We start from the raw sequence: 25627 nt of genomic DNA on the forward strand, positions 1-25627 counted from the left end.
ACGATACAGGATAATGCTATCTAATGTTTAGCTCCAATTTAGATGGCAGTGATGTCCACCTTGACTTGTCCAATGCATTAAAATTGCATCTTAATTTTATTGAACGAGTCTAAATAGCTACTAAATAATAATACTTGGGAATGGTTTTGTAAACAAAATTGCTATATAAATAAAAATTTCAGGCACCTGACAACCAGATCAAAAGAAATTACTTTTGACTTTTATTGGTCTCCAAATTCAATTTTTCAAAATCAGCTTTATTGCCGATGAAAAAGTCGAAATGAGATGAGGGTATGGAATTTTCAAAGAACAATTTCATCCCTTACAGTGCCCAGTTTTAACCATTTACTTCAACTCTGCAACAACTCCAGATCATTGAACCCAGGAAAGCAAACCCATCAACAAATCATAATACAAGGGCTACACCACAATCCATTTGTTATCACCAAATTAATTTTGTTTTACGCAGATTGCAACGACATAGAAACATCCCGCATATTGTTCGACAGATTGCCTCAACCAAATGTTTTCGCGTGGACCTCACTAATTTCATTTTATTCTCGCAATGGGATGTTTGATGAATGCATTGGCGCTTACATTGGGATGAAGTCGAAGAATGTTTTGCCCGACGGATATGTATTTCCCAAGGTTCTAAGGGCGTGCACGATGGCAACATGTTTGGGAACGGGAGTCCAAATACAGAAAGACGTGATTCAGTGTGGGGCTGAATCAAATATAGAAGTTTGTAACTGTTTGATTGATATGTATTCAAAATCTGGGTATGTTGAGAGTGCAAGGCAGGTTTTTGATTCAATGGCGGGAACAGATTTGCTGTCATGGAATTCAATGATTTCAGGGTATGTGTATAATGGGATTCTTCAAATGCCTGTGGAAATGTTAGGATTAATGAGATTGAATAGCATAGAGCCTGATACAGTAACTTGGAACTCTGTGATGGATGCTTATTGCCGTATGGGCCAATGTGATGAGGCTTGGAAAATTTTTAGTCAGATTGAGGAGCCAAGTATAATCTCGTGGACGACATTGATATCGGGATATTCAAGAACTGGAAAACACGAAAGTGCTTTGGGGATTTTCAGGGATATGATTTCACGGGGAGTTCATGCTGATTTAGATTGTATTTCCAGCATCCTTCCTTCTTGTCAACATATGGTGGCACTAAGATTTGGACAGGAAATTCATGCATATGGCACTAAAATGGATTACGGGTGTGCATTTTACAAATCTCCTGGACCTGCATTGTTGATGACATATGCTAAATGTGGAAGAATTCACGATGCAGAGCGTGTATTCAGGTTGATGGATAAACGTGATGTTGTCGCTTGGAATGCTATGATTCTTGGTTATGGTGATAGAGGGATGGGAAATTTGGCTGTAAGATGTTTCCAAGAAATGCAAAGAATGGGAATTAAGGGTGATCAGACCACATTTTCGACCATTTTGCCTGCTTGTGGGCTCAAATCTGGGAAGCAAATTCATGCCTACATCAAGAAAGGCAGTTTTGCTTCTGCTACTCCAGTTTGGAATGCTCTGATTCACATGTATGCTCAATGTGGTAGCATTACAACTGCATATTCTGTATTTTGTCAAATGGATAATAAAGATTTAGTCTCATGGAATACAATGATTGGAGGATTCGGGAAACACGGCCTTGGCAGAGAAGCTCTGCAACTGCTGCAGGAGATGAGAAATTCCGGGATTCGCCCCAATTCCTTCACGTTCACATCTGTGCTATCAGCATGTAGTTATTCAGGTCTTACAGATGAGGGTCTGGAAATCTATAACAATATGACTCAGATTTTTGAACTCAACCCTGGAATGGAACATTATGCTTGTCTCATTGATTTACTAGCACGTGCAGGTCGGGTAGAGGATGCTTTAGAGTTCATTATGAGAATGCCTGTTGCGGCTGATAAGCGTGTTTGGGGTTCTGTACTTGCTGCCTCTCTATCGTATCAGAAAATAAGTGTTGCGATTGTAGCTTCGGAGCATTTAGTCGAGTTGGAGCCTGAAAATGCTGGCCACTATGTTACTCTATCCAATATGTATTCTAGAGTAGGAAGAGTTGATGATGCAGTCAAAATACGGAAGCTGATGGAAAGTACAGATCTGGCGAAGCAAATTGGACTGAGTTGGGTTGTAAATGGAAACTGAAACATAATCATTTGAACTAAATTAGGAGGTTTATGGAAACACGTGTGAAACTGGGGTTTTCATTGTTTCTTTTCTTAATTTTTATTTTTTTCGATGGGCCTTTCATTCATTGAATCTTGGGAAAATTTCATAACTAAGAAATTAATTATGGCACATTTCAAAAACAAGAAAACAAGTTTTAAATTTCTAAAATCAGATTTTTATTAAAAATTATTTATAATTTAATTATTTTATTAATTAAATATATTTAGGTCACAGATCTATACAATTTGGTCACAAATTAACAATATAATTAGTCACTTATTATTTTTTGGTCACAAATTAAAAATTTTATGTCACATTTTTTTACGATCACATTTCAAAAATTTTGTAAGTCACAATTTGTTTATTGGTCACAAATCCAAAAATAATTAGTTACGGATTAATTTTTAATCACGACTTATCATATTATTGGTCACAACTTATTTTTCGGTCACAAATTAAAAATTTTATAAGTCACATATTATTTTTCGATCACGAATCAAAAAATTTATAGGTCACAGATTAATTTTTCGGTCACAACTCAATAAATTATAAGTCACAAACACAAATCTTATAGGTCACATATTATTTTTTGATCACGAATCAAAAATTTTATAGGTCACGGATTAATTATTCAGTCACAACTAAATAAATTATAAGTTACAAACACAAATTTTATAGGTCACTTATTATTTTTCGATCACGAATCAAAAATTTTATAGGTCACAAAATCAAAATTGTTATTGGTCACATCTAATTTGTCGGCCACAAATCAAAAATTTTTTAGGTCACAATTCATTGATTAATCACAAAATCAAAATTTTAATTGGTCACAATTCATTTGTCAGTCACAAATTATATCAAAATAATTGATCACAATTAATTTTATGGTCACAAATTAATAAATTACAAGTCACAAACAACCAAAAAATTGGTCACAAATACCCCGTCCAATGCAAGTTACAAATCGAGAGTCACAGGCGCAGTCACCGTCACCACCGCCATGATCCAATTATTAATTATAAATCAACCAAACCGCCACGATCACGGACACGACCACCACAATCACCGCCACGACCAACTGTGACACCCAAATTGTGAGTCACAATTGAAAGTCACAGTCACAATTTTCAGATCATGAGTCCAATTATGTGTCCCAAAATCAACCAGCAGTCACGACCACCGCCAATCCACCACAACCACCTCGTCACCACAAAATAGTGCATATCACCACCATCGGCCCACTGCTGTCGAACTCTGTCAACAACAAAAACATCCCCATATCCACCACCACCATCACCATTTTCAATACAAAAAACCACCACAAAGAAAGGACCAGCAACACTACCGAATCCGCTTTTGCCAAAGTTCAGAGCCACCATCTCAATCACACAACCACCACCATACCAACCAAAAAATTCCAAACCCACAAAAACATCCCCATATCCACCACCACCACCACCACCACCACCACCACCACCACCACCACCACCACCACCACCATTTTCAATACAAAAAACCACCATAGAAAAAAGGACCAGCAACACCACCGGATCCGCCTTTGAAAAAGTTCAGAGCCACCATCTCAATCACACAACCACCACCATACCAACCAAAAAATTCCAAACCCAATTCAGTCGTCGCCGCTACTGCATCTCAACCCGTCGCCTTATGCGTTGCTTGTGACGGTGACGAGAAAGGTGAGAGAGATAGAATGTGTTTGGGGGATTTGCAGCCTCGCGTCATCGTCGCCTAGATTAAATCGAAAAATTAAAACGAGGCGGCACAGACCACAGCCTCGTTGATCCCATCTACTCCGTCCACATCAAGGCGGCATCGCGCCTCGTTGCTCGCAGCTCCGCCATCTACAGCAAGAATTGCAACGCTGTGTTGCACCAATTCGACAATAGGAGCGTCACATTGCCGCCGCCAACGATGGAGGGAGGCGCCGTTGCGGGGAGAAATGTAGAGAGGGATGTTTGTGGGAGAAATGTAGGGTAGGGAGGCTTCAGTTGTTGGGAGATAGGATTAGGGTTTGTGATTAAAAAGATTTATTTCATAAAAATATTAATTAGAATAAAATTTCTGATTATTGAAATGTCAAACCTCTGCCCTAATTTTAGAATTGATGATTTTAATGATAGGGTTTCGTGTAATTACCACTTGAATCTTTTTACACATGTTTACAAGATACTCAATGATTCTTAATCGACAAATGCAAGAATGACATCATTTAAATTAACCTCTATGAAGCAAATAAATATTAATAATATAAAATTCAAAACGATTGATTAAAAAAAAAAAAACATTATTTGGTTGGTGGAGGGCAAATGTTTTATTTCCTAGGAAAATTAATCTTGACAAATGGTTCCGTCTTTCCAAAGACACTGTAGAGCCTGTACCTCTCTATAAAAGTACAAATCCCTGGGTATCCTTGGATTAGCTTCTGTTGGAGTTGGTCCTCCTTGCAGATCTCAAAATCGGAAAAATTCTTTCACCACATGCAAGTCTAGCTGATGCCACGTTTCCAGAGAGCTCGAGAAACCATGCCAATATCACAAAATTCCAAAAGAGCAGCCACCCAACTCAGGCATTATCTACCAGCATAAATTTAGGGATGTTGCTAAATATAGCAACACATTGGGTTACCGGAATCAGAAGACGGCTTAAATAATTTACCACGGCAAGCAGCGTGCCAGAAGAATGCGCAATCTTGAGTATATTACATGCAGAAGTAACTCCACAAACATAACCAATTTGATCCTACGTGAGACAAGGACATGAAAAATGCAGATGGTGTCAAATTTCCACATTGTGGGAGGATACAAAAGTTATTCTAAATACTGTAAATGACAATATACATGTCCAAAACGTTAAAGAAGGGGTGGAAGATAATATGCAAAGAATAATGGACGGAATCTTATAACTGACAAACTACTGCTATGTCACCACTGATGACAAAATAATCACCTGTGTTGTTTACAGTACATCCAAATCCCGTATCATCACATGTTAGAAGTGGCAAATAGACAGTTTGGCTGGATCTGGAAAAGTTGAAAAGAGAATCGAGAAAAAAAGGGGTTGGACACGCTCTATCACTCACTTCAAAGATTCTGTTGGAACAGGCCTAACCCAAATTTTTGGTGTCTTTCATTTTTTTATTTTTATTATTATTATTATTTTTTTGGTTATATCTTTTATAAACCGAAGTTATGTCAAGGACACATACATCCTTGTTTGTCTCTTGTTTATAATCTATTCATAATCAGTTAAATGCTTTTTATCCACGTATTTTGTGGGATCCACAAGTACCACCTACTTACCATCACTCATTTCTATCGACTAGTAATTTTAAACTGATTATAAACAANGGGAACAACAGAAGTTCATTTACTTGCAAGGGAAAAAACACAATCAAGAATATTATGCACAAAACCAACATCTTAGATTGGAAGAGTGCATTCATAATCATTAACCCAAAGATGAATGAGTTGAAAGGGAGGCAATAAAAGAACAGCAAACTGCACAAAACCAATCTAAGTGCATTCATAATCATTAACCCAAAGATGAATGAGTTGAAAGGGAGGCAATAAAAGAACAGCAAACTGCACTTAGATAAGATTCGTCATATACCACCATATTCTTACATTTTGGGAGCAATAACTTTGCCAACTCGTATCATTTAGAAACATTCGAGATTTGTTGGGCACATGTAAAGTTAGTAATTCAGGTGAATTTTTAAACATAATACTCATCCAACAGTCCAAGGTAAAAATAACATAATATTGCGTTTCACAAATGCAAAAGATTTCAAATCTCTCGTTTCAAGTACTTAAACTAGGTTTTTAGAGCATACAAGATTTCCCAGATAGCACAAACTTGCCTGGTTATTACACAAGATCTCTATAGAAGGCTTTAGCTTTTGTCGAGACTTCAGTCCAGACCAGAAAGACCCATCTCCTCCAACAGCTGGATGTGAAATCTGACCTCCAGTTATACCAGGTGCAAAAGCTCCATCAGCATTTGTACCATCCAATGGCTTATCGAGAACCATTTTTTCTATCACATAGTTGACAACCTAAAAAATAAATTGGTGCAATCTTATATCGTTGAGTCATCTGCTGCAACCATTTTTTGTCTCCAGATAATAGTTCAAAAGAAGGGCAAAAAAATAAGTAGAAGCAAGCTAGGATATTATTCCAAGGAAGCCATTTTCATCCCAATGACAGGGCAGGCTCTATAAAACTTTTTCTTTAGGCTCAATCGCACTACAAGGACATTCCTCCAAGTTGGGCCAAGCGTTTCTTCTAGCAGTTTTGGCAGGGCTTTGGATTCCTAGACTATACCATTTAACATTTCAGTTGACCACGTTTGCATGGAAATAATCAAAAACTGGAATGGGCACCCATGTTAGGATACCTCATTTAGGACAAATGTTAATGGGGGCATTTAATTTCACATGGTTTGAAACATCCTAATAATGACGACTGTGAGCATTCAAAAGGGTGGACCTTAATTACGGAACATATGGTTAGTCTAAGGAAGAGGTGCCTTTAACACGAAGTACCTATAGTGGCTCAAATATTATTTTTGGTAACTTCGAAAAGTATAAAGTTCTTGTGAGGTGTAACTAGAAGATTTTGAAGGAGAGAGATCTGTTGATGAAATCTTCACATATACATTTATCATTTCTGAACGAAATTGGTTGAATCAGAAATAAATTATACGATCCTATATGAATTCCCCAACACGGTATCCACTATCCAATTATAAAAACAAAAATCAAGTTACAAGTAGCATGCAATATCAAGCATTAGAATACTAGCATTGAAACACCCGTCTCCAAACAAGATGCACGTCCTCCAAATGGCCTTAACGGTGAACACTCTTTTAGTGAAAAATCAAAAGGTGGCTTACAAACATGCTAAGCGTGTTCTATAATACTAGTTTCACAAGTAGGACTTATGCTATCTAGTGGAAGTTCTTACTTTATGTATTCTCAAAATGCGAGGGGCACTAAGTTTTCCTTGTGTGAGAATCTGCACTGTAGAACCTTCACATGGGTGCAAATAGAAGCTACATCTGCAAAAAATGAGAAACTTATACATGTAACAGACATCCCGCAAGAGGTAGCAGCACGAGATGTAAAAAAGATTTCAACTAAGAATAATGCAGTTAGAATAAGATAATTACAAGTGCTTTTATTTGGTTTGCTTGTCGAAGAACTACTTTTGTTTGCCGTCACGCAAAAATACAAATCAGAAGAAAGGGCCAGAAATGTTGGATATCAAACTATTCCAAAGGAATGGTAAACAGAGAGATATAGGGAGTTGGAAATAACAATAAGTATAGAAATTAACTCAAAATTTTTCAGCCAAAAACAATCAGCAATCAGAAACAAGTTAATCGACTTAGTAGAAAAAGCGAGTACGTTTGAAAAGTTATCAGTGTTTAAGAGAAACAAATAGATGTGAAACAAAGAGGAACAGATGAACTTGTGAGCAAAAAGTTATTCATGATATTTGACATACTTTTTAGCATGCCTTGCTAGAAATCTAGATAAACAAGATTCCTTAGTAACAAAGGTCATGAACCATACTTGTCAAAACCAACTTGGGAAGAAAGAATTGTGATCGAGAGTTACTTGGTATTTTCCCTGGGAGGCAAGCGATTATGTGATACACAATCCAGAAGCCACCATGGAAAGACTTTCTCGTCTTCAGTTCCATCTAGGTCAGTAATTTTCTTTCTCCACGGGCCTCCTTGAGAACCCTCTGTAACGATGGAAGGAGGGGAAGCCGCGGAAAATTCAAATGGTGGATACACAACATGGTCATTTTCACCAGTACCATCCCCCTCAATTCGAGACAAGGCAAATGTCCTTGTAGATGTATCCTTCCCAGACGGAATTTCACCATTTGCTGAAGCTTGAGATCCAAATTTCTGCCTTCTTTTAGTTAACCAATGAGACAACAACCCATTAAGGGTTTCTCGTGCCAAATTAACCTACATCATAGCCAATCACATTTAATTTTTAAGCACAAAATGGGGGGAAAACCTTCTGAGCTTATAACATATGTTACTCATAGATTAATTCCAATTATCAATTAGAAGTAAAATAAAATTTGCACCAAGTCAAGCTCTAGTTTGCAAAATCAAAAATCATCTAAGCAAACGTAAGGTGAAACTGAAGTGAGCACAATCATTAGCCTGGAATGAACAGGTCACATCAATTTGAATATAAAAATTAACTTACTAAAACTGAATAACTTCATATGGAAAATACTTCATTAGTTAGAGATTAAAACCTTACAGCAAAAAAATGTAATATCAAACTACTAGAAATAGACTAAAGTTTTGCAGGAGAAGCAAATGAAGATAATTCTAATCAGAAATACCTTGTCATCCTCAGGTTTCCCCGTAATGTTCAGGTCGGTAGAATACATTTCAGCAGAAAAGCATTGTGGGGTTTCTAAATGCACTGATAAGCTCCCTAGCCTAGTATCTACCGTATACCATGCGGGGATGCTTACCTGAATAAACAAAATAAGTCAAAAAAATGCAGAGGGAGAACACTTATCTGAATAAGCAAAAATAAGTCAAAAGAATGCTGAGGAAGAACTTGGACATTCAACATAAGATAGTAAATTGTACCATCTCAAATAATTCTTCTTTCTTCTTATTAAAAGAAACCTAAATAAACAAAGTAAAATAAGTTCAGAAGCATAGCAATATATAAAGTTAGACCAAAAGCCCTGAAAAGAATCTACCACATTATCAGTGGACCAACCCACCCCATCTTCCCAAGACAATCTGCAGTAAAACAAATGCGATGTTCACAGCACATAACTAACCTTTCCATAGTTTTCAATCACCATACCCTTTGTAATTTCCCATAATTTCACTGAGCCAGTAGTATCCTTGAAACAGCACAGCACAGATATAAACAACAAATTTATGGGCGAAGAAGAAAAACTATATATTGGCTGATAGAAATAAAAAATCATATTACCTTAGTCAGGACATGTCTTCTATTGTTTAAAATCTCATGCTGCACCAATGCCGGGGTTCCAGGAATGCTAAAAGAAGGTTCTCTATAAACAGGAACCTACACCATCATTGAAATGTCAGTTGCTTAATTAGGCAAATCACATCCAACTTCACTAACGTAAAAAGGGCCCAATGGGAGGGTAAAGATACAGGGAAAACATGCCAAGAATCTCAATGCTTGTAATAATGTTTGATTGTCTGAAAAGTCAGTGTGTAACCCAAAATTTTGGTCAAAAGAAAACATGCACAAACTTCATATTATTACAAACAGTAGTAACTAACAATATTCAGCACTTAGGAACATTAGTCATCAGAGACTCCTTCAATCCGACAAACAAATAGATCGAGAACTCAAACGAAAAGGCATGGCATAAAATCCAGTATTTGCCGACTTTTTGGCATGACATTTCTCACTTCCTACACTGGATAAAGCTATCAAGATGTTTGCTTTATTGCAGATCTTTCCAATCTCTGGTAAATTTCAGTCCAAGAAAGAAAACTGAAGCTGCATAAAGCAACAACTCTTTTGCTCAAAGTTTTATCCAACAGTACAGGAGGTAAGGTGCAGTTCTCTAACAAACAAAATTATTCAACTAAAAATTTTCCTAACAAAATCAGTTAAAAGTAGAAGAAGGAATAGTTGACTCACAGGTGCAGAACCTTCCAATGAAGCCTTTGCCCTTGAAAATGACAAGTTTCCAGCCAAGAATGAACCACCTCTTTGGAAAACTTTCACGGGATTATGTGCTTCAGATGGCCATCTGTCTACAGAAGAATCTGTTGTAGCAACCCAAATACTGTTGTCGTGTAATACCAATCGCGAAATGGGATGTTCCTTTGTACAAAGTAAAACACTTTCTCTTGTTTCCAAGTCTGTCATATATAACTGGAAGTACAGTAAGAAAAGTCAGCTTCAAGAAAATGGTCAAAGCAGAAAAAATGGAGGTGGGATGCAAATCTTCGTATTGGTAGATTTGTCAAGATGTACTCACAGAACTGTCCCTTCCACCACTATAAACATGACTAAATGCTGGTGTGCTAGCAAGTGCCCACACAGAATCTGTGTGCACAGCATAGGAATGCACACAACGCTGCTGACCAAGATCCCAAAGCCTGCAAAAATTTAAGCAAAAAAAAAAAAAAAAAAAGCAGTTAAATATATGAAGAATAACTTATACAACGATATTCATACAACTGCAGAGATCAATTTTTTGCGGCTTTGTGATTCCTTTGTCAACACTCCATCCGAGCCAGTGAGTACAAACAAAGAAAAAGGTCAAAAAAATAATTATGGGCAACCTTTCCACAACATACAAAAAACCCTCAAAGCCAAGTTCAGCTAACCAAACACACAAATGAAAAATATCAAAGACAACAACAAAAAATAGACATAGTATCAGGAGCTCATGAATAAAAAATATTCTTATATATTAACAAATCTGATAAAAATCCTTATTCTTATATATTAACAAGATCTGATCACAGTGAAATCTGGCTGAGATATTGCAGTTTAAGTGTTATTCAATGTAAGTTCTAATTGTCAATGATCAAAATCCCTAGGAGTATTACCATAATTAGTCTCAAACCACACATCCCCTACTCACGTCCTTTAGAGGACACACCCCAATCAAATAAAAGACCGTTCCAAAAGCTTCTGTTGTCAAAGTTCAACATGTAGCATAATTATAAAATGTTTCGAAGAAAAAGAACGCTGTGTGGGGGCAGAATGTGGGCATATATGATACTTTCTCATTATAGATGCTCTAGTGATAATTGTTGATTTGTAAGCAACACGCATACCTGATCATAGAATCAGATGACCCAGATAAGCAAAATCTGCAAATTAAAAGATGAAAACAGTTAATATCGTAAATTATTCCCTCCATTCAGAATTATTGACCTTGTATAAATAGGAACCGGAATTCTGGTGATAGATCTAGTCATTTTCAGTCATATCTATAACAAAAGGAGGGCATCCTTTTCCCATATCCCAAAGGGTAATGAATCCATTCAATCCTGAACACAGGATTTAATATCATTAATTTTACGATTAAATACAATACATATACATACACACACACACACATGTATATATATATACACACATATTTGTGTATATTATACACAATGTAGAGGACAAGATGACTTCATGAAAATGAGAGAAAGTTATTTGCACCAAAGAATGAGTACTCATGAACCCAAGAGGTGCCGCTCAGCCAGCATGGGAAAGATCTTGGCAAAAAGAACCACAGGCTTTCGACAACAAGGAAACGTGGAAAACGATGAAACCACATTCCAGTTTTTTCTCATTTTTGGAGATTGGAGCAAGCCCTTGTTTCACGCAAGGAAAAGAAATTGCCAAAGGAATGTTAGAGAAAAACAAGAGACAGAATTATGAAATTCAACATGCAACAAAGATTGACTAATACTTGTGGTCAAGAGACATGCGACTAATAATATTAAGGCCCCGTCTGGTATCCATTTTTTTCAAAATGCATTTTTCTCTTTCTTTTTTTCAACCACACATTCTTTATTAAAATAATATTACACGTAAATAAAAAAGTTTTCCTTACTTTTCAATCACACATTTCCCATCAATTTACTATTCTAAAATGTATTTTTACATAAAAATGGGTATCAAACACCCTCTAAAGATGTTTCCTAAAAACCATGGCAAAATATCATCCTGTCCTCGCGAACAAAAAATAACTAGTAACTTCACCTTGATGGACTCCTATGAAGAACTAATGGCTTCAACATAATCATTTAATATCTTTTTGAAATAATAAAAAAATGTTAATATTATAATGTCACTTCGAGTCCCTTTGAAACAGAAGCTGAAAAGAGGCTCGGACAAACCTTCCAGTAGAATCCAACAGTAGTGTCCGAATATTATCAGTGTGCCCTCTGAGCTTCATGTTCTTAGAACCGGTTCTTGGGTCCCAGACACGTACTACCTAGTAGAATCAAATAGTCATGACAAAAAATTGAAGCATTCCAGAAGTCTTAAATGATTAAACATTAAAAACCCCGCTGACAACTCCTCTAGCAGCAGAGATAGATCTGAACAATAAAAAGGTCAGCCATACAAGAATATACCTTCTCAGTTCCACCAGAGACAAGAAGAGTTCCCCGGTCATTCGTGGCCAATGCATAAACTGACTCTTTATGGCCTTTTGCAGAAATAGGAGTGTATCCTTGAGATTGAGTAGCAAGCAGAGAAATGTTATTACTTGAACCAATAGGCCGCATACTCGTATTAGTTAACGAAGATACCAAACCATTGACACTAGCCGCACCATCATCTTCAGCTGAATCATTTGACTTGGACAGGGGAGCAAGTGCAGCTTCAAGATCCCATATGAAAACTTCCCCACCTAGTCCACCAGAGGCAACAATATTGCTCTGTAATGCAAGAATGTAAAAGGATCATAAACGGATAGCAGAAACATACATCACACCACTATGTACAACAGCTTATCAACTAATTACAAGATCCAAATACCCATGAATTTTATAAATACAGAAAACATTTGCAAGAGATATTACGTTGAATTCTGCTGCTGCAAGGCAAGTGACATAGTCAGAGTGTTGACGCAACGTTCTAGTACATTTTCCATCAGACAAGCAATTCCAGATCTGATAATACCAACAAAAAATAAATAGATTACTACATGAATAGAATTTAGTATATATGAAGCATAGACCCAAAGAATGCACAAACCTTAACAGTGGTGTCCGAGGAGCAAGAAACTAATGTGTCACCACCAGTAAGAACAGCATCATTGACCTGTCCAGCAGAAGCATTCTAAGATAAATATGTAGAATATGCCTATTGTGCATTAAAAAGTAACAAAATTGTGAATCATATTAGCTTCAGATTTAAAAACAAAAAAATAATCGAAATTTAGACATTAGAAGGATTCTTGGAACCATGTCAAAAATAAAGCAGGTAACAATAAAGCCAAATTTCGGTATTTTAATGCTTGAGGTGTCAACCAGGAAGCCTAGTATGCTCAAATGTTCATGAGGCCACAGGACACGGTAATGAATCATGGGTATTCTAGAAAATCACTGATCATATATCCGCCAGGATGGTAGAGGAGTTGAAAACTGAGTTTATTACTGACAAAAGTGCAGTTGAGTAATAAGAATTGATTATGGAACCAATGATTAAAGTTTCCATAAGTCACCAGCTAACATAAACCTTCAAAACGTACACAAAAAATACATAGTAAACAGGAGACTTAAACAAATAAGAGAATGATTGATACCCAATCAACATGGGACTCAAATGTAGCAGAGCAGGTAGAAACATCTTCACCCAAGACCCATCTTTTTAGCGTGCCATCACGACTCCCAGTAAAGAGATAATCAGACCCACCTGGTCCAGATGACTTCAACACAGCCAAGCAATTTATGCCACCGCAATGCTGCAAATAGAATAACAACCCAACAGAAGTGACATGAAGAATTGTCATCCATTCAGCATAACAGGTATAATATGTAAGCAATGACTGATTATAAGTACTTGGAAGTCTATATAACATAAATTGCAAAAAAAAAAAAAATGGTGAGGGCACTTCTTGCATGCAAGATGCAGGTTTCAACATCTGTTGATATACAAGATTCCTTGTGAGAACTTCCAGGACAAGTAAACAGGGAATGTAAAGCTGAGTCAGGTATCAACATCACATCTGATCAAGGAGAATTCACGTCACAAGCAAAAATTGAAGTCACTGGGATTTCCAACATCACATTTCAGCTCTCTTGATAATGCACCTGTAGCCCTCATCCTTTTTACCAAATTCTCTTATAACTTAAAAACAAGAAAATTTTCACAAATAAGCAGCAATGATTGCATTTTATATTAAGGTGCAAGTCTAGATAAGAAAATATAGATGCTAACCAAAAAACACACAGAGATTTTTTCAAAAGCTCTCCGAAGGAGCAGACCCCCCCCCCCCCGGGGGGCACCCCATGCATGTTGCAAATATCAGAAGACAGCTTCACCCTGAATCAGTAGAGTATCCACAACCATAGATGCTTTGGAGCGTCCATTTGGGAATGCCATTAGCTCTATCCTCTTACTTATATTCCTTTCAAAATCATAAACATGGGAACAAATAAGACTATAAATAATCTACTCAATGAAACAAAATATCTCTATTTCTTGCATGAGCACTCAGCAGGAGCAGACCACGCAACTCCATGCACATCACAAATATTAAAGGACAACTTCAACCCGAATCAGTACTATGTACATAACTATAGATGCTTCGGAGATTCCATTTAGGAATGCTTTGGGAAATTGTTCCCAGCGTGAGCATCCTTCTAATGGGAATGAATGCAAATACACTGCCTCATTGCCTGCTATAAATAATGAACCAGAAATGAATTAATTTCAAACTGTAACTTGGTGAAGAGGCATACTGACACAACCCACACCAGCAAGGATATAAATCATACATTCAATGAAAGAAATACTGAACCAACAGCCTGAGGTCCATCCCGAGTCAGCTTGCACCATCGTCAATGAGGGAAGAGGATGCTTTCGAGCTCACCATAGACACCAGTAAATATAATAGTTGGCAGTAATTTGTCAATTGACTTTCTACAAATAAAATTTTTCCAGTAAAACTATTATAAATTTTTAATTTTTTAGTCAAATTAAATATCCATTAATGTCTCTTTGATCATATCTACTTTGACAAAACAATATCCAAATATATTTGTACAGCAAATCTTTTGCCAATACAAAGTCCGAGCTCTTAACAAGACTCAAATAAAACTAATGTACTCTATGATTTGAAACTCTTGAAAGCTAATCTCAACATGAAGTAAAGAAATATCTACCAAATATTTTCATAACAACTATATAGATGATGTTATTTTACCTTAAAAATTTTATATTAACAAAGCTAATGTCTAATGTCACACCAGAAACTTAATATCAAGTAATGCGAACAACGCTAACGTCAAATTGCATATATTTTTTAATTCTAGAATGGACAAACTATTTAATTTTTCTAAAAGCAATTTCGGCTCTGTTTATTATTTATACCACCTATTTACACTTCATTGTCGATGCAAATCCAGCACAGTTCACCTTCCAATTTCAAGTTTTGATTGACTTGTATGAGTGTAATTATCTGGCATGACTTTATAAGCCAAATATGTAGATATAACAAGGTTCTAGCATCAACTTCAAGATTAGGCTACAAAAAGAAATGGGGATACTCCTGCAATCCAAATTAAAGAAATACAGAAGACAGTGCTATAAATTGTACCACCTGAAAGACATTTCCCAATGACATCCTACAGATACAGGTCCCATGCATCCACTACAAACTGTTGCCTCCTTCAACGAAGTGGATCAATGAAAATGCATTTAATTAATGCAAAACATTGATTTTTGTAGATAGACTTCCTATAATCATCCTTCAAGTCTGACTTACTTTTGTTTTTCTTTGTCTTTATAGCCTAACCTTTAGTTTACTTTTTCCATATGACAATTTCTTACACTGTCCTTTTGCTTATCAAAGATAAGAAGTGAAAGGGAAGGGGGTTCAGCACTGAATTTCACACATAAAGAACCTCATCTACCTTAAACGGAAAGGTTTGTTAAAACATAGCAATCTCCAGTCTTAGAATTAATTCTCTGTACTTTGTTATAGACAATAACATTGACACTGAATACTATGATTTCAAAGATTTTACATCCAATTATCATCCACTTTTGTTTCGTTATCGTCATATCATATTATGTACAAAGAGCTATGATACTCGGACTCGGGTACGGATATCAGGTACGGATACGTATTTAAGCGTCAGATCTTTTATTTTCTAAAATATAGGATACAGGGACATGATTAAAAAGAGTCCAAATTTTGGACGCGGGTACATGGGTATGTCTTTCAAACTTCAATTTTTTCTACTAATCCAAGATATCATCTAGAATAGACCAAATTAAATTATTCAGAAAGAAGAAAATGAGTATTGAATAAAGGATTAAAATTAATAAAATAGAATTTTGACGTTTAGTTTTCAATCATGAAAATTACTAAATGTCATATAAAAATATAAAATGAGAGACTTGATCGCAATTTGGACTTAGTGGAGCACTAAGTAGCACTATATGAAATTCATTTTCATTTTATACAAACAAAACTCTAAACCATCATTACAGAGATAGAAAGAAGGAAATGGAAAGAAAGAAGAAAAAGAAGGGGAATCCTAGTGCCACCGCCTTTTTCCACCCTCTCGGCGGCCACGCTAGGCTTATAGAGAGCGAAAAATAGGAAAGAAGAAGAAGGAAAAAAAAATAGAAGAAGAAAAAAGAAGCAAAAACGACGAAATGTCCGATTGAAATTTGGAGGATCCGACACATATCCCATATCCATACCCATGTCATGTCGTGTCGTGTCCGACACAAGTACTCCAATTATTTCGAAGAGTTCGAGCATCAGAAAAAAGAGATACAAAGGCTTACAGGGCCATATGCTTCTTTGTTTCGGCCACGCTAGGCTTATAGAGAGCGAAAAATAGGAAGGAAGAAGAAGGAAAAAAAAATAGAAGAAGAAAAAAGAAGCAAAAACGACGAAATGTCCGATTGAAATTTGGAGGATCCGACACATATCCCATATCCATACCCATGTCATGTCGTGTCGTGTCCGACACAAGTACTCCAATTATTTCGAAGAGTTCGAGCATCAGAAAAAAGAGATACAAAGGCTTACAGGGCCATATGCTTCTTTGTTTAGCCAAAAAACCCACTTATGGTACTTGTAGATGCTAATGCTGTAACAGTTACACATATAACTCAGGAGCTCCATAACTGAAAAAATAAAGGCTATGTGGGACAACTTTAAGAATGATTTTATTACACCTGATGTAAATGGATTTAAAGGTGGGCATTACGTGGATTGTGTGTCCAATGAGTTTTATAATGATTAATGGTTTTTTAAGAAAGAATCAGATCTTAACGGATTTTGTGATCTCTTGGGGGGCCGATAAAAGGTATTTTTCTTTTAGGCAAAACAAAAACGCAGGAAACTGATTACTGAGGAATGTAACTTAAGTGGTAGGAAGAAATAAAACAAAATCGAAGTGTGTTTATTGAAGGAAATTTGTAAGAAGTCAACAACTTCAATGATTCGAGTAAGTAAATACTTTATTTATTACCAATAGGGAGGACGAAAAATAAATAGAATTATAGAAGTATGTAAAGAATATCAGCAAGAAGGAAGAGGGGGAAAAAAGGGGAAAGGAATCACTTCTATTTAGATTTTAGACATGCAATTGAAAGTAGCTAATTTGAGCTAGAACTTCCTTAATTACCATATTTGGCTACTGAAATTTTGCAGGTGAACAATACATTACAAGTCAACCAGAAAGCAAGAGGGAAGAATAACGGCTAATCCCGCCAAATGAAACATAACACGGTTTCAAGCTTAATAATTATCCCCCACATTCATCTCAACTTAAAAACATATATTAGTATAAAAAATTGCACAAAAATATTAAAAAGAAATGAATAATTGAGATTATAAATATGAACTATGAACAAAGTAATCATAAACACGATAAAAACGTGCAAGTACAATGTAATGGACTGCATATTTGAAAAACTCTATCCATAGTCTCGATATCAAATGTACATTTTTTTTTATTGAATTTTTGAACTCAGAATGACAGAATCCAAACGCTCATTATGTAATAAATCATTTCCAATTAAGCATGTGGCATCGCAAATGATAACTTATTGAAAACAAGTTCTTAGATATGAAACAAGATTTTATCTCAAAAGAAGAAATATTTACATTACCAGCAAGTGAGAGATAAAAACCCCAAGTGACAGATAGCCAAGTGCTGAAAATAAGTACAGAGCATACTAAGCGTGTTCAACTACGGTATCTTACATCTTCAAACGTGACTGATGAAAAAAATTGGACCCAAAAAAAGATTCTCTTAATTTCAAAGTCAACAAAATAAAAATTGATAAGTTCCGCTGAGATATAATCCTTCAACACACTGACTGGTGAGTGCATCTGCACACTCGTGCATTTAATTCTTTCCAAAATTTACAGCATAAAAGGGTCTCAAGGAAGTATCATCACTGTCAGTGTGCGTAACAAAGAGTACGTGGAATAGAAAATATAAATAAAAACTAAAGGAGATGGATAAGAGAATAACCTTCTCTGGACACTTAAACGGAATTTCCGGCAATATGGCTAGTCTGTGAGTGAGATGCGGTGATCCGGACGAGGGAGAGAGAAGAGACAGTAGGACGAATAAGTGTTGTCGAAAGGAGAATCAGGGCAGCTATTTAGCTGTATTGGGGAGAAGTGACGCAGGAAAGGCCGACGGAGGGATATTGACGGAGAAGGAAGGTTGAAATTCAATTGGGAACGATGGTGGTCATTGAATAATGATTTTCTTTTTCTTCCGCCTCCTGACGTGTAAATGGAGTAAATTGTCCCGTGGTTACTGAGTTTATGTTTATATTTTCCATTGATTAATGAAGTTTAAAATATTAAGTTTTTGCCACTAAATTTATTCAAAAGTTGGACTTTCTTCATTGACTTAACATCCGTTTCAAGTCTTTCACAGAATTAATGACATAACTAATGAAATACACACGTGACACCCATCATTCTGTTAACAAATTGTTACATTTTCGATTGCTTATTAAATTTTGAAAAATGTCTTTAATTACTTATTAAATTTTGAAAAGCGTCTTCAATTGTTAATTGAACTTTGAGGTAGTCGAATTTTAGCAACTAAACTTATAAAAATGATGTTAGCATGTATCGCAATCACACAACTTGCGTAAAAATAATAAAGTGGACAAACGAGTATGAATTCTTGATCCTACGAGAAATGATAACTCGAGTTCACAATAATTAAATTTAATTTTAACATATAGAATTTTAGTTACTTTTATCATTTGAAAAATTCAAATTTATTGTATATTTCGTTGTTAAAATTAAATTAAATTAAATTAAAAATTGAATATTGCAATGAAACACATAGTAAATTTAATTTAATTTTAACAACGAAATACACAATAAATTTGAATTTTCAAAAGCTTAAAATTCTACAAAAATACGTTAAAATTAAATTTAACTATTGTATAATTGAATAATCATTTTTCATGGATCGAAAATCCGAACTCGTTTATTCTCTTCATTACTTTACATCACCCATACGATTGCAGTACATATTTTTTAATGAACAAAATGTCGACGTCGTATTTATAAGTTTGGTAGATTCAATCACCTCAGTAAATAATTGAAGGTATTTTTCAAATTTTAATAAGTACTCAAAGACATGACGATTTATTAACGTCTTGATGGGACGCCACATTTGCATTTTGTTAAAAAATTGGAACGGATATTAAGGTAATGAATAGTGTCCGACGCTTATATAAGTTTAGTGACCAAAACTCAATATCTTAAATTTTAGGAAGCAATAAAAAATACGGACATAAGCTCAGTGATGATTGTAATTTACTTTGTGTAAATGCCTAATGGTTTTTCTATTTTACTTGATAATCCTCAAACTTTTATGCTTTTAATATCTTCATCACTTAACATTTATTTTCATCAATTTTTCAACTGATATATTTATTAAAAAACTAATCTTTATCCAAACCAAAAATAAGCTAATTTGCAGATGAAACATTTTGTAATATATATACATTTTCATGCATTTTCAGCAAAAAAAAAAATGAATTATTGTTTCAGAGTGTAGGTTCTATATTTTATTTATTTATTTATTTATTTATTTTTATCAATTTAGCAACCAATTGTTGTTACAATGATTGACATGTCCTTTTATTATGATCACAAAAGGATATAGATTGAGTGGAGTTTGGAAAAATACAAGTAAGAAGAGAAAGGTAATTTCTAAGTATTAAACTTGTTATACACTTAGTGTACCTTAAGTTTGACACTCATTATGTTGTTAAAATTCATGTCATTGATTGTTTAAACTTTAAAGGATTGTTAAAATCAACGTGTAAAAAATTGTCATCTCATAACAATATTAAACTTGATGTCAACAAAAATGTATATGTAATATGATTGAATTTTCAATGACTACTCAATGAAAGTGGAAAATGTTCATACTACATGAACATCAAGGTTGTCATAAAATTTGACATAGCCCTTGTTTGAGTTATATTCTTTTGAGAAAATGCATTTGTCAACGGTATTTCATAGCCATTGTTTGAGCTCTATTCTTTTGAAAAAATGCATTTGTCAACGATATTTTAACATAATTTTAATCACACATTCTTCAATAAAATAATATTACACGTAAATTCAAAAATTTTCCTTATTTTTTAACCACACTTCATATAATACACAATTCAAAAATTCATTCTCTCTCCCAAAATGGGGCTCAAACAAGGGCATAATATCATGTGCCATTCTATCATTAGACACCTTAAAACAAAGTCATCTTTTTCACCTAATCATCTATTGACACATCCAATTATGTAAAATTTTCTGTTAACCCTTCTGACAAAATAGCTTTATTCAAGCGGAAAGGCAAATTTAATGATGCATGAGATTGAACATTCAACTAGTGTTGGATTTGATGTCTTGATATTTTAATTGAATGAGATACTTTCAAAATATCAAATTTTACTAGAAGTTTGATAAAAGAAAAAATCATTACTAAATAGATGTTGATATAAATATGAGTTGACTTATAAAATTAAAATATTATCGTCATACTCCCTCTCATATGGTATAACTATTTATAAAATTTGAAACCTCTTTTGTTTTGCGAATAAGATATTACCTCTAAAATGCATTTAAATTTATAATAGGAAAACATAAATGGCTGAGGTTGCATCCCACTTCATTTTTCACTTTCTCAATACGACCAATCTATAAATGAAAAGAGTGTGACGTCTAGTAGTTGAGAACGTCCATTCCCTTTGTAGTTCACGAAGAAAAGGATGAAACGGTCATTCAACAAAAATAAGTCCATGTTTGATGACCATTATTTAAAAATAATAGTAATAATGTTTTGAATAGTGATTTTTCGAAGAATGTGTGGTTAAAAAGTGAAAAAAAAAAAAAATTACATGCAAAGTAAGGAAGACAAATAGGTGCTAAAACAATATTTGAATTAGTATTCTTTTCATTATCTGGAAATTACACTATGACACGTCTTTAAAGATTGTAGTTCAAAAATCAAATATAAAGTTTACTTATTCATAAATTAGATATAATTCAATATTATAAAATCTACCCACGCACCCAAACCTCACATTACTCCATCCCAACCCATTTTCTTCCCAAACCCTATAAATCATTTTCCTCTCCTCTCTTGAGTATCTCCATCTCATCCTCTCTACCTAATTCAAACTAATTCGACATCGCCGCAATTGCTATTGAAGACCATCGCCAATTGAGCTAACCGTTGCACTTGTTTCTCTCTCACACATAGACCGCGTCGGAGACACCATCGAGCCACTGCGATACTAGGAAAAATCGCCATACTATTTTGGTAATTGTGGCTAATTATTTAGTTAATTTCTTACCAACTATTGGTATCAGTAGCTAGGTAGGATGAAGAGTGTTGACCACCAATTATTTTGTTAATTTGTGATAAACCATTTAATATATTATATAAAAATTCGATAATTTGTGACTAATTGTAATTTGTGATTGAGAAACAACTTGTAACTAATTAATTTGATCATGTGTGACTGTTGTGTCCATTAAAATTTGTGATTCATGACCAACAAATAAATTGTAATCGAAAAATAATTTGTGACTAATTAATTTGATTACACGTGACCAATAAATAAGTTGTGATTTATAAGTGCGTAATTGTAACTATAGATTGTATAATTTTGATATTAGTATATTTAATTAATTATTTATCACTTGAGTTTTGAAATTTTAAACATGTTTTCTTAAAATTGAATAGGTCTATGCTTAAATATTGATATATGAATTTTTTCCTTTTGTTATTTATAATGGAACGAGAATAAAACTGTAAAGCGCACACGGTATGCCTAGCCCACAACAGCTAGCAAATCTCGTACAAGCCTATATTACGTTTTAACTTTTTATTTAAAATTCTATATTTCTAATTTTCTATAGCCTACCAAACCTATCCTAATCTCACTATTCGCGTCCAATTGAAGAGCTTCCATATTCTTGTCATCTTTTGTGCACTCAAAATACATATTTTCTCATCATCTCGTTGCTTTAGTCGATACTTGTCTTTTGGGGAAAATGCCAACTTGCAAAATTATTGGTGGATATTACGGAGCCTAATGGAATTCCTCTCTACTACGAAAAAAATAATATTCCACGTGTGTGTTAGGACCATAACATTTCTATCAGATATGACGGATTTTATGAGGGTGGGGATAGATTGGTCGGTTCAGACAAGACACGGAAGTGTGAAAAATCATGTAATCTCCCTATTCATTGAAAAAGTTACCGTAGTAAATGAATGTATCTCTCATGTTGAGGATCAAACATTATAAATATGTGATTGATTTGATTATTTCTAATTTCGGTAATTTATCGACTTTGTTATTATCTTTTCCTCTAGATATATTTAATGTAAGAAAGAATTGACTAACATATTTCCTTTCAAACTTAATTTGCAATCACTTCTTAGAATCATTTATTCTTGTGAAGCACTGAAGCTAGGCTAGATTATAAGCAATTTCATTTGTCCCAGAGGTAATATGAAACATTCCACGGCCATTCCTTCTTATTGCATTTCATGTCTGTTGCAAAAATTTGTGGATATTCAATAATTTTAAGACTTCCAAAAATGGACTTAACTAGTTGGCAGGTTATACACACACAAAAAAATCATCGTTGGAACACCAACAATTCGGGCGATGTGAACAAGGGTATTCTATATCTGTTTTTAATAATTGACTGAAGAATATTTATTTATTTATTATTATTATTATTATTTTTTGGCTTGAGCATAGGGTAGCCCCCTGTCTCTCTGGGCCCTTGATTTATAGGAAATGATTAGGGATACAATGGTAAAACTTTATAGGACTACATGGGTATAATTGTCATTCACTAATAAACATACCATTTATAGCACTCCTCGAATGAAACATTACAAAATATTTGCCTCGTTAAAACATTTTTTGATAAAAAAACTCAATTGGACAAAAAAAATCAAACGAAGGAAAATGAGTACGGTTATTTTTTAGTATTAAAAATAAATGTCGTCTCATTAAAACCTTGCCAGGAAAACTCGGTGGAATAAAACCTAAGTGAAAAAAAGTACAATTACTCCCTCTGATGTTGATTACTTTAAATCTTTGAGTCACCGCATTTCAATCTTGTGAACCAATTTCTTGAATGTGGTGTCAACGGTGCTTTTGTGAATAAATCAGCAACATTGTCACTTGAGCAAATTTGTTGAACATCAATGTCACCATTCTTCTAAAACTCATGTATATGAAATTTTTTTGGAGAATTATGATTCGTCCTGTCGCCTTTAATATAGTCTCATTTGAATTATGCAATATAAGCAGCATTGTTTCATACAAAATTGTTGGACTATTTTTTGTTAAAGTTAACTTGCATGATTCTTGGATATGATAAGTCATGTTTCTCAACCATACACATTCTCGACCTGCTTTATATATTGCAATAATTTTAAAATAATTTGAGGATGTTGTTGTCAATGATTGTTTCACAGATTTCCATGATATAGCCGTTCCTCCACGTGTAAACACATATACTGTTTGCATTTTTATAATTCTCATTCAACAAATATTCGCTAAGGTGATTATACCACATGTATCCAGATTATTTCAATCAATATAATGATTTTTGCAATTTAATTGAGAACATAGTTTTCGGACATGTATCATTTGTTCTTAGCACTTTAAGTCCTTCGAGGGCTTCATATATATATCACTGTCAAGTGAGCCGTACAAATAGGTAGTAGCTACATTTTTAAGGTGCATATCGAGCTTTTGTGACACATCAAACTAATTAAAAATTAAAAAAAAAGTGATGTGTTCATTATGGGAGAATATGTTTCCTCATATTTAATTCCTGGTATTTATAAAAATCTTTGAGCTATGGGGTCGGACTTCATATATTGTAATTTTATTATTTTCATTTCTCTTTCGTACAAAACCCATTGTATTCTACATGGATTGTTGACCCTAGAAAATGGTCAATAGGTGTTGATATCAAATAATATATACGTGGACGTTTTATGTAGTATTTCTACTGTAAATATGAGTGTTTTGTGGAAGAAGATGAATAGTGGGTAATGCAAGTATATTGTTCCCTTCACTGTATTTTTTCAAGATCTTTCAATTGATACATGAATTCCCTATTTATAGTGATCAGGTCGACGTGATCATCGTAGGATCGGATCTACGTGGCCTGATCTGTCAACCCTAACTGTTACATCAACTCTGTTATCCATTAATTACATTGATAGACTTTTGACAAGAGGTCAGCCACTCTATAAGCTAGGCTGACATTCCTGACATTTATTATCTACTCATGTCACATCAGTCAACTCTAGAGATGCACTTGTCCGACCCTCTTCTGTTTGTCAAGGACTTCGGATAGTAGGGTTGTTCGACGGCAGAAGGCGAACCACCTCGGATCAACTTAGTGCAACGACCTCGGCACTTCCTTTGATAACTTCAGACGTTAGTCCATTCTACGTCAATTCTTGGGTGCTCGACATGTATATGCATATGAGGTCTCCACGTAGACCTTATATATATAATTTATAATTAATTCTGAAGTTTTCAAGAAAAATTTCAAGATAAGAAATTCCTGATGGATGTTAGTCCCCTAAGTCTAATTTACCAACATTGATGTGGAAATTAGAATTTGTGAGAGGGTGGTGACGTTGAATTTTGAGCTTATAGTCTCCCAATTCAGTTTGGGGCTTTCAAGTGGGATCAACTTAGGTGCTTTCATAGCAAAGCCGAAGTGCTTTAAGATGTAGGCCGAGGTACCTTTTTGTTGTAGTGTCGCCGAGGTTGTAAGTGTCACAGAGAGGAGTTGGATAGGGTCAGTATCGGAATATGTGAAGGGTCTTAAGCGTTGTGCTGTAATGATTAGCTGTCTTTGTTGTACATCTGAAATTGTGATGCTTGAGGAGGTTTGGGTAGTTGGACCGTCTTTTATCATTTATTGACACAAGTTGCTATGTTGACGTTTAGTCTTCTCGAAGAGGGCGGTATCTTCAATTTTCAAGTGTTTCGATTTGGGCCCTGAAGTAGAAGCGCCGATTTTATCGGGCGGCCTATAAGTTCCCCAAATTTGGACGGTCCAGATTCTTAAAATCTAACAGTTAAAAACGCATGTGTTTGCTTGTAAAAAGGTTTATTCTTGCT

At 34.7% G+C, this 25627-nt stretch overlaps 2 protein-coding genes across 5 annotated transcripts; one reads left to right on the forward strand and one right to left on the reverse strand.

Moving 5' to 3' along the window:
- Positions 1-53: 53 nt before the first annotated feature.
- LOC111410345 (pentatricopeptide repeat-containing protein DOT4, chloroplastic-like) lies at positions 54-2239 on the forward strand. Its single transcript, XM_023040629.1, has one exon. It carries the CDS (start codon positions 286-288, stop codon positions 2173-2175), a length of 1890 nt encoding a protein of 629 aa, XP_022896397.1. The 5' UTR covers positions 54-285; the 3' UTR covers positions 2176-2239.
- A 3334-nt stretch (positions 2240-5573) lies between these two features.
- On the reverse strand, positions 5574-13748 carry LOC111410347 (WD repeat-containing protein 48-like). Of its 4 annotated transcripts, none has more exons than XM_023040635.1 (16): positions 13521-13742; positions 12971-13036; positions 12796-12885; positions 12546-12651; positions 12346-12443; positions 12106-12203; positions 11047-11082; positions 10239-10359; positions 9896-10132; positions 9209-9304; positions 9051-9116; positions 8851-8889; positions 8595-8729; positions 7841-8202; positions 7185-7278; positions 5574-6274 (listed from the first exon to the last, which is right to left on the reverse strand). In XM_023040635.1, exons 1-16 carry the CDS (start codon positions 13725-13727, stop codon positions 6029-6031), a joined length of 2097 nt encoding a protein of 698 aa, XP_022896403.1. In that variant the 5' UTR covers positions 13728-13742; the 3' UTR covers positions 5574-6028. The 4 variants fall into 4 exon arrangements, with proteins under 4 accessions (XP_022896403.1, XP_022896402.1, XP_022896400.1 ...); XM_023040634.1 differs by having other exon boundaries at positions 12528-12651; XM_023040632.1 differs by having other exon boundaries at positions 12346-12651; positions 13521-13746.
- Positions 13749-25627: the final 11879 nt, after the last annotated feature.

Source organism: Olea europaea, chromosome 15, assembly GCF_002742605.1.
Source record: "Olea europaea var. sylvestris chromosome 15, O_europaea_v1, whole genome shotgun sequence".
Lineage (NCBI taxonomy): Eukaryota > Viridiplantae > Streptophyta > Magnoliopsida > Lamiales > Oleaceae > Olea > Olea europaea.

Coding starts and splice junctions, on each gene's coding strand:
- LOC111410347 (XM_023040632.1), bottom strand. CDS start 13,727: ATGACAATTCTTCATGTCACTTCTGTTGGGTTGTTATTCTATTTGCAG. Junction 13,037..13,520: donor TTGAGTCCCATGTTGATTGG/GTATCAATCATT, acceptor TCTGCTGGACAG/GTCAATGATGCTGTTCTTAC. Junction 11,083..12,105: donor CTGTTGGATTCTACTGGAAG/GTTTGTCCGAGC, acceptor TTTAATTTGCAG/ATTTTGCTTATCTGGGTCAT.
- LOC111410345 (XM_023040629.1), top strand. CDS start 286: ATGAGGGTATGGAATTTTCAAAGAACAATTTCATCCCTTACAGTGCCC.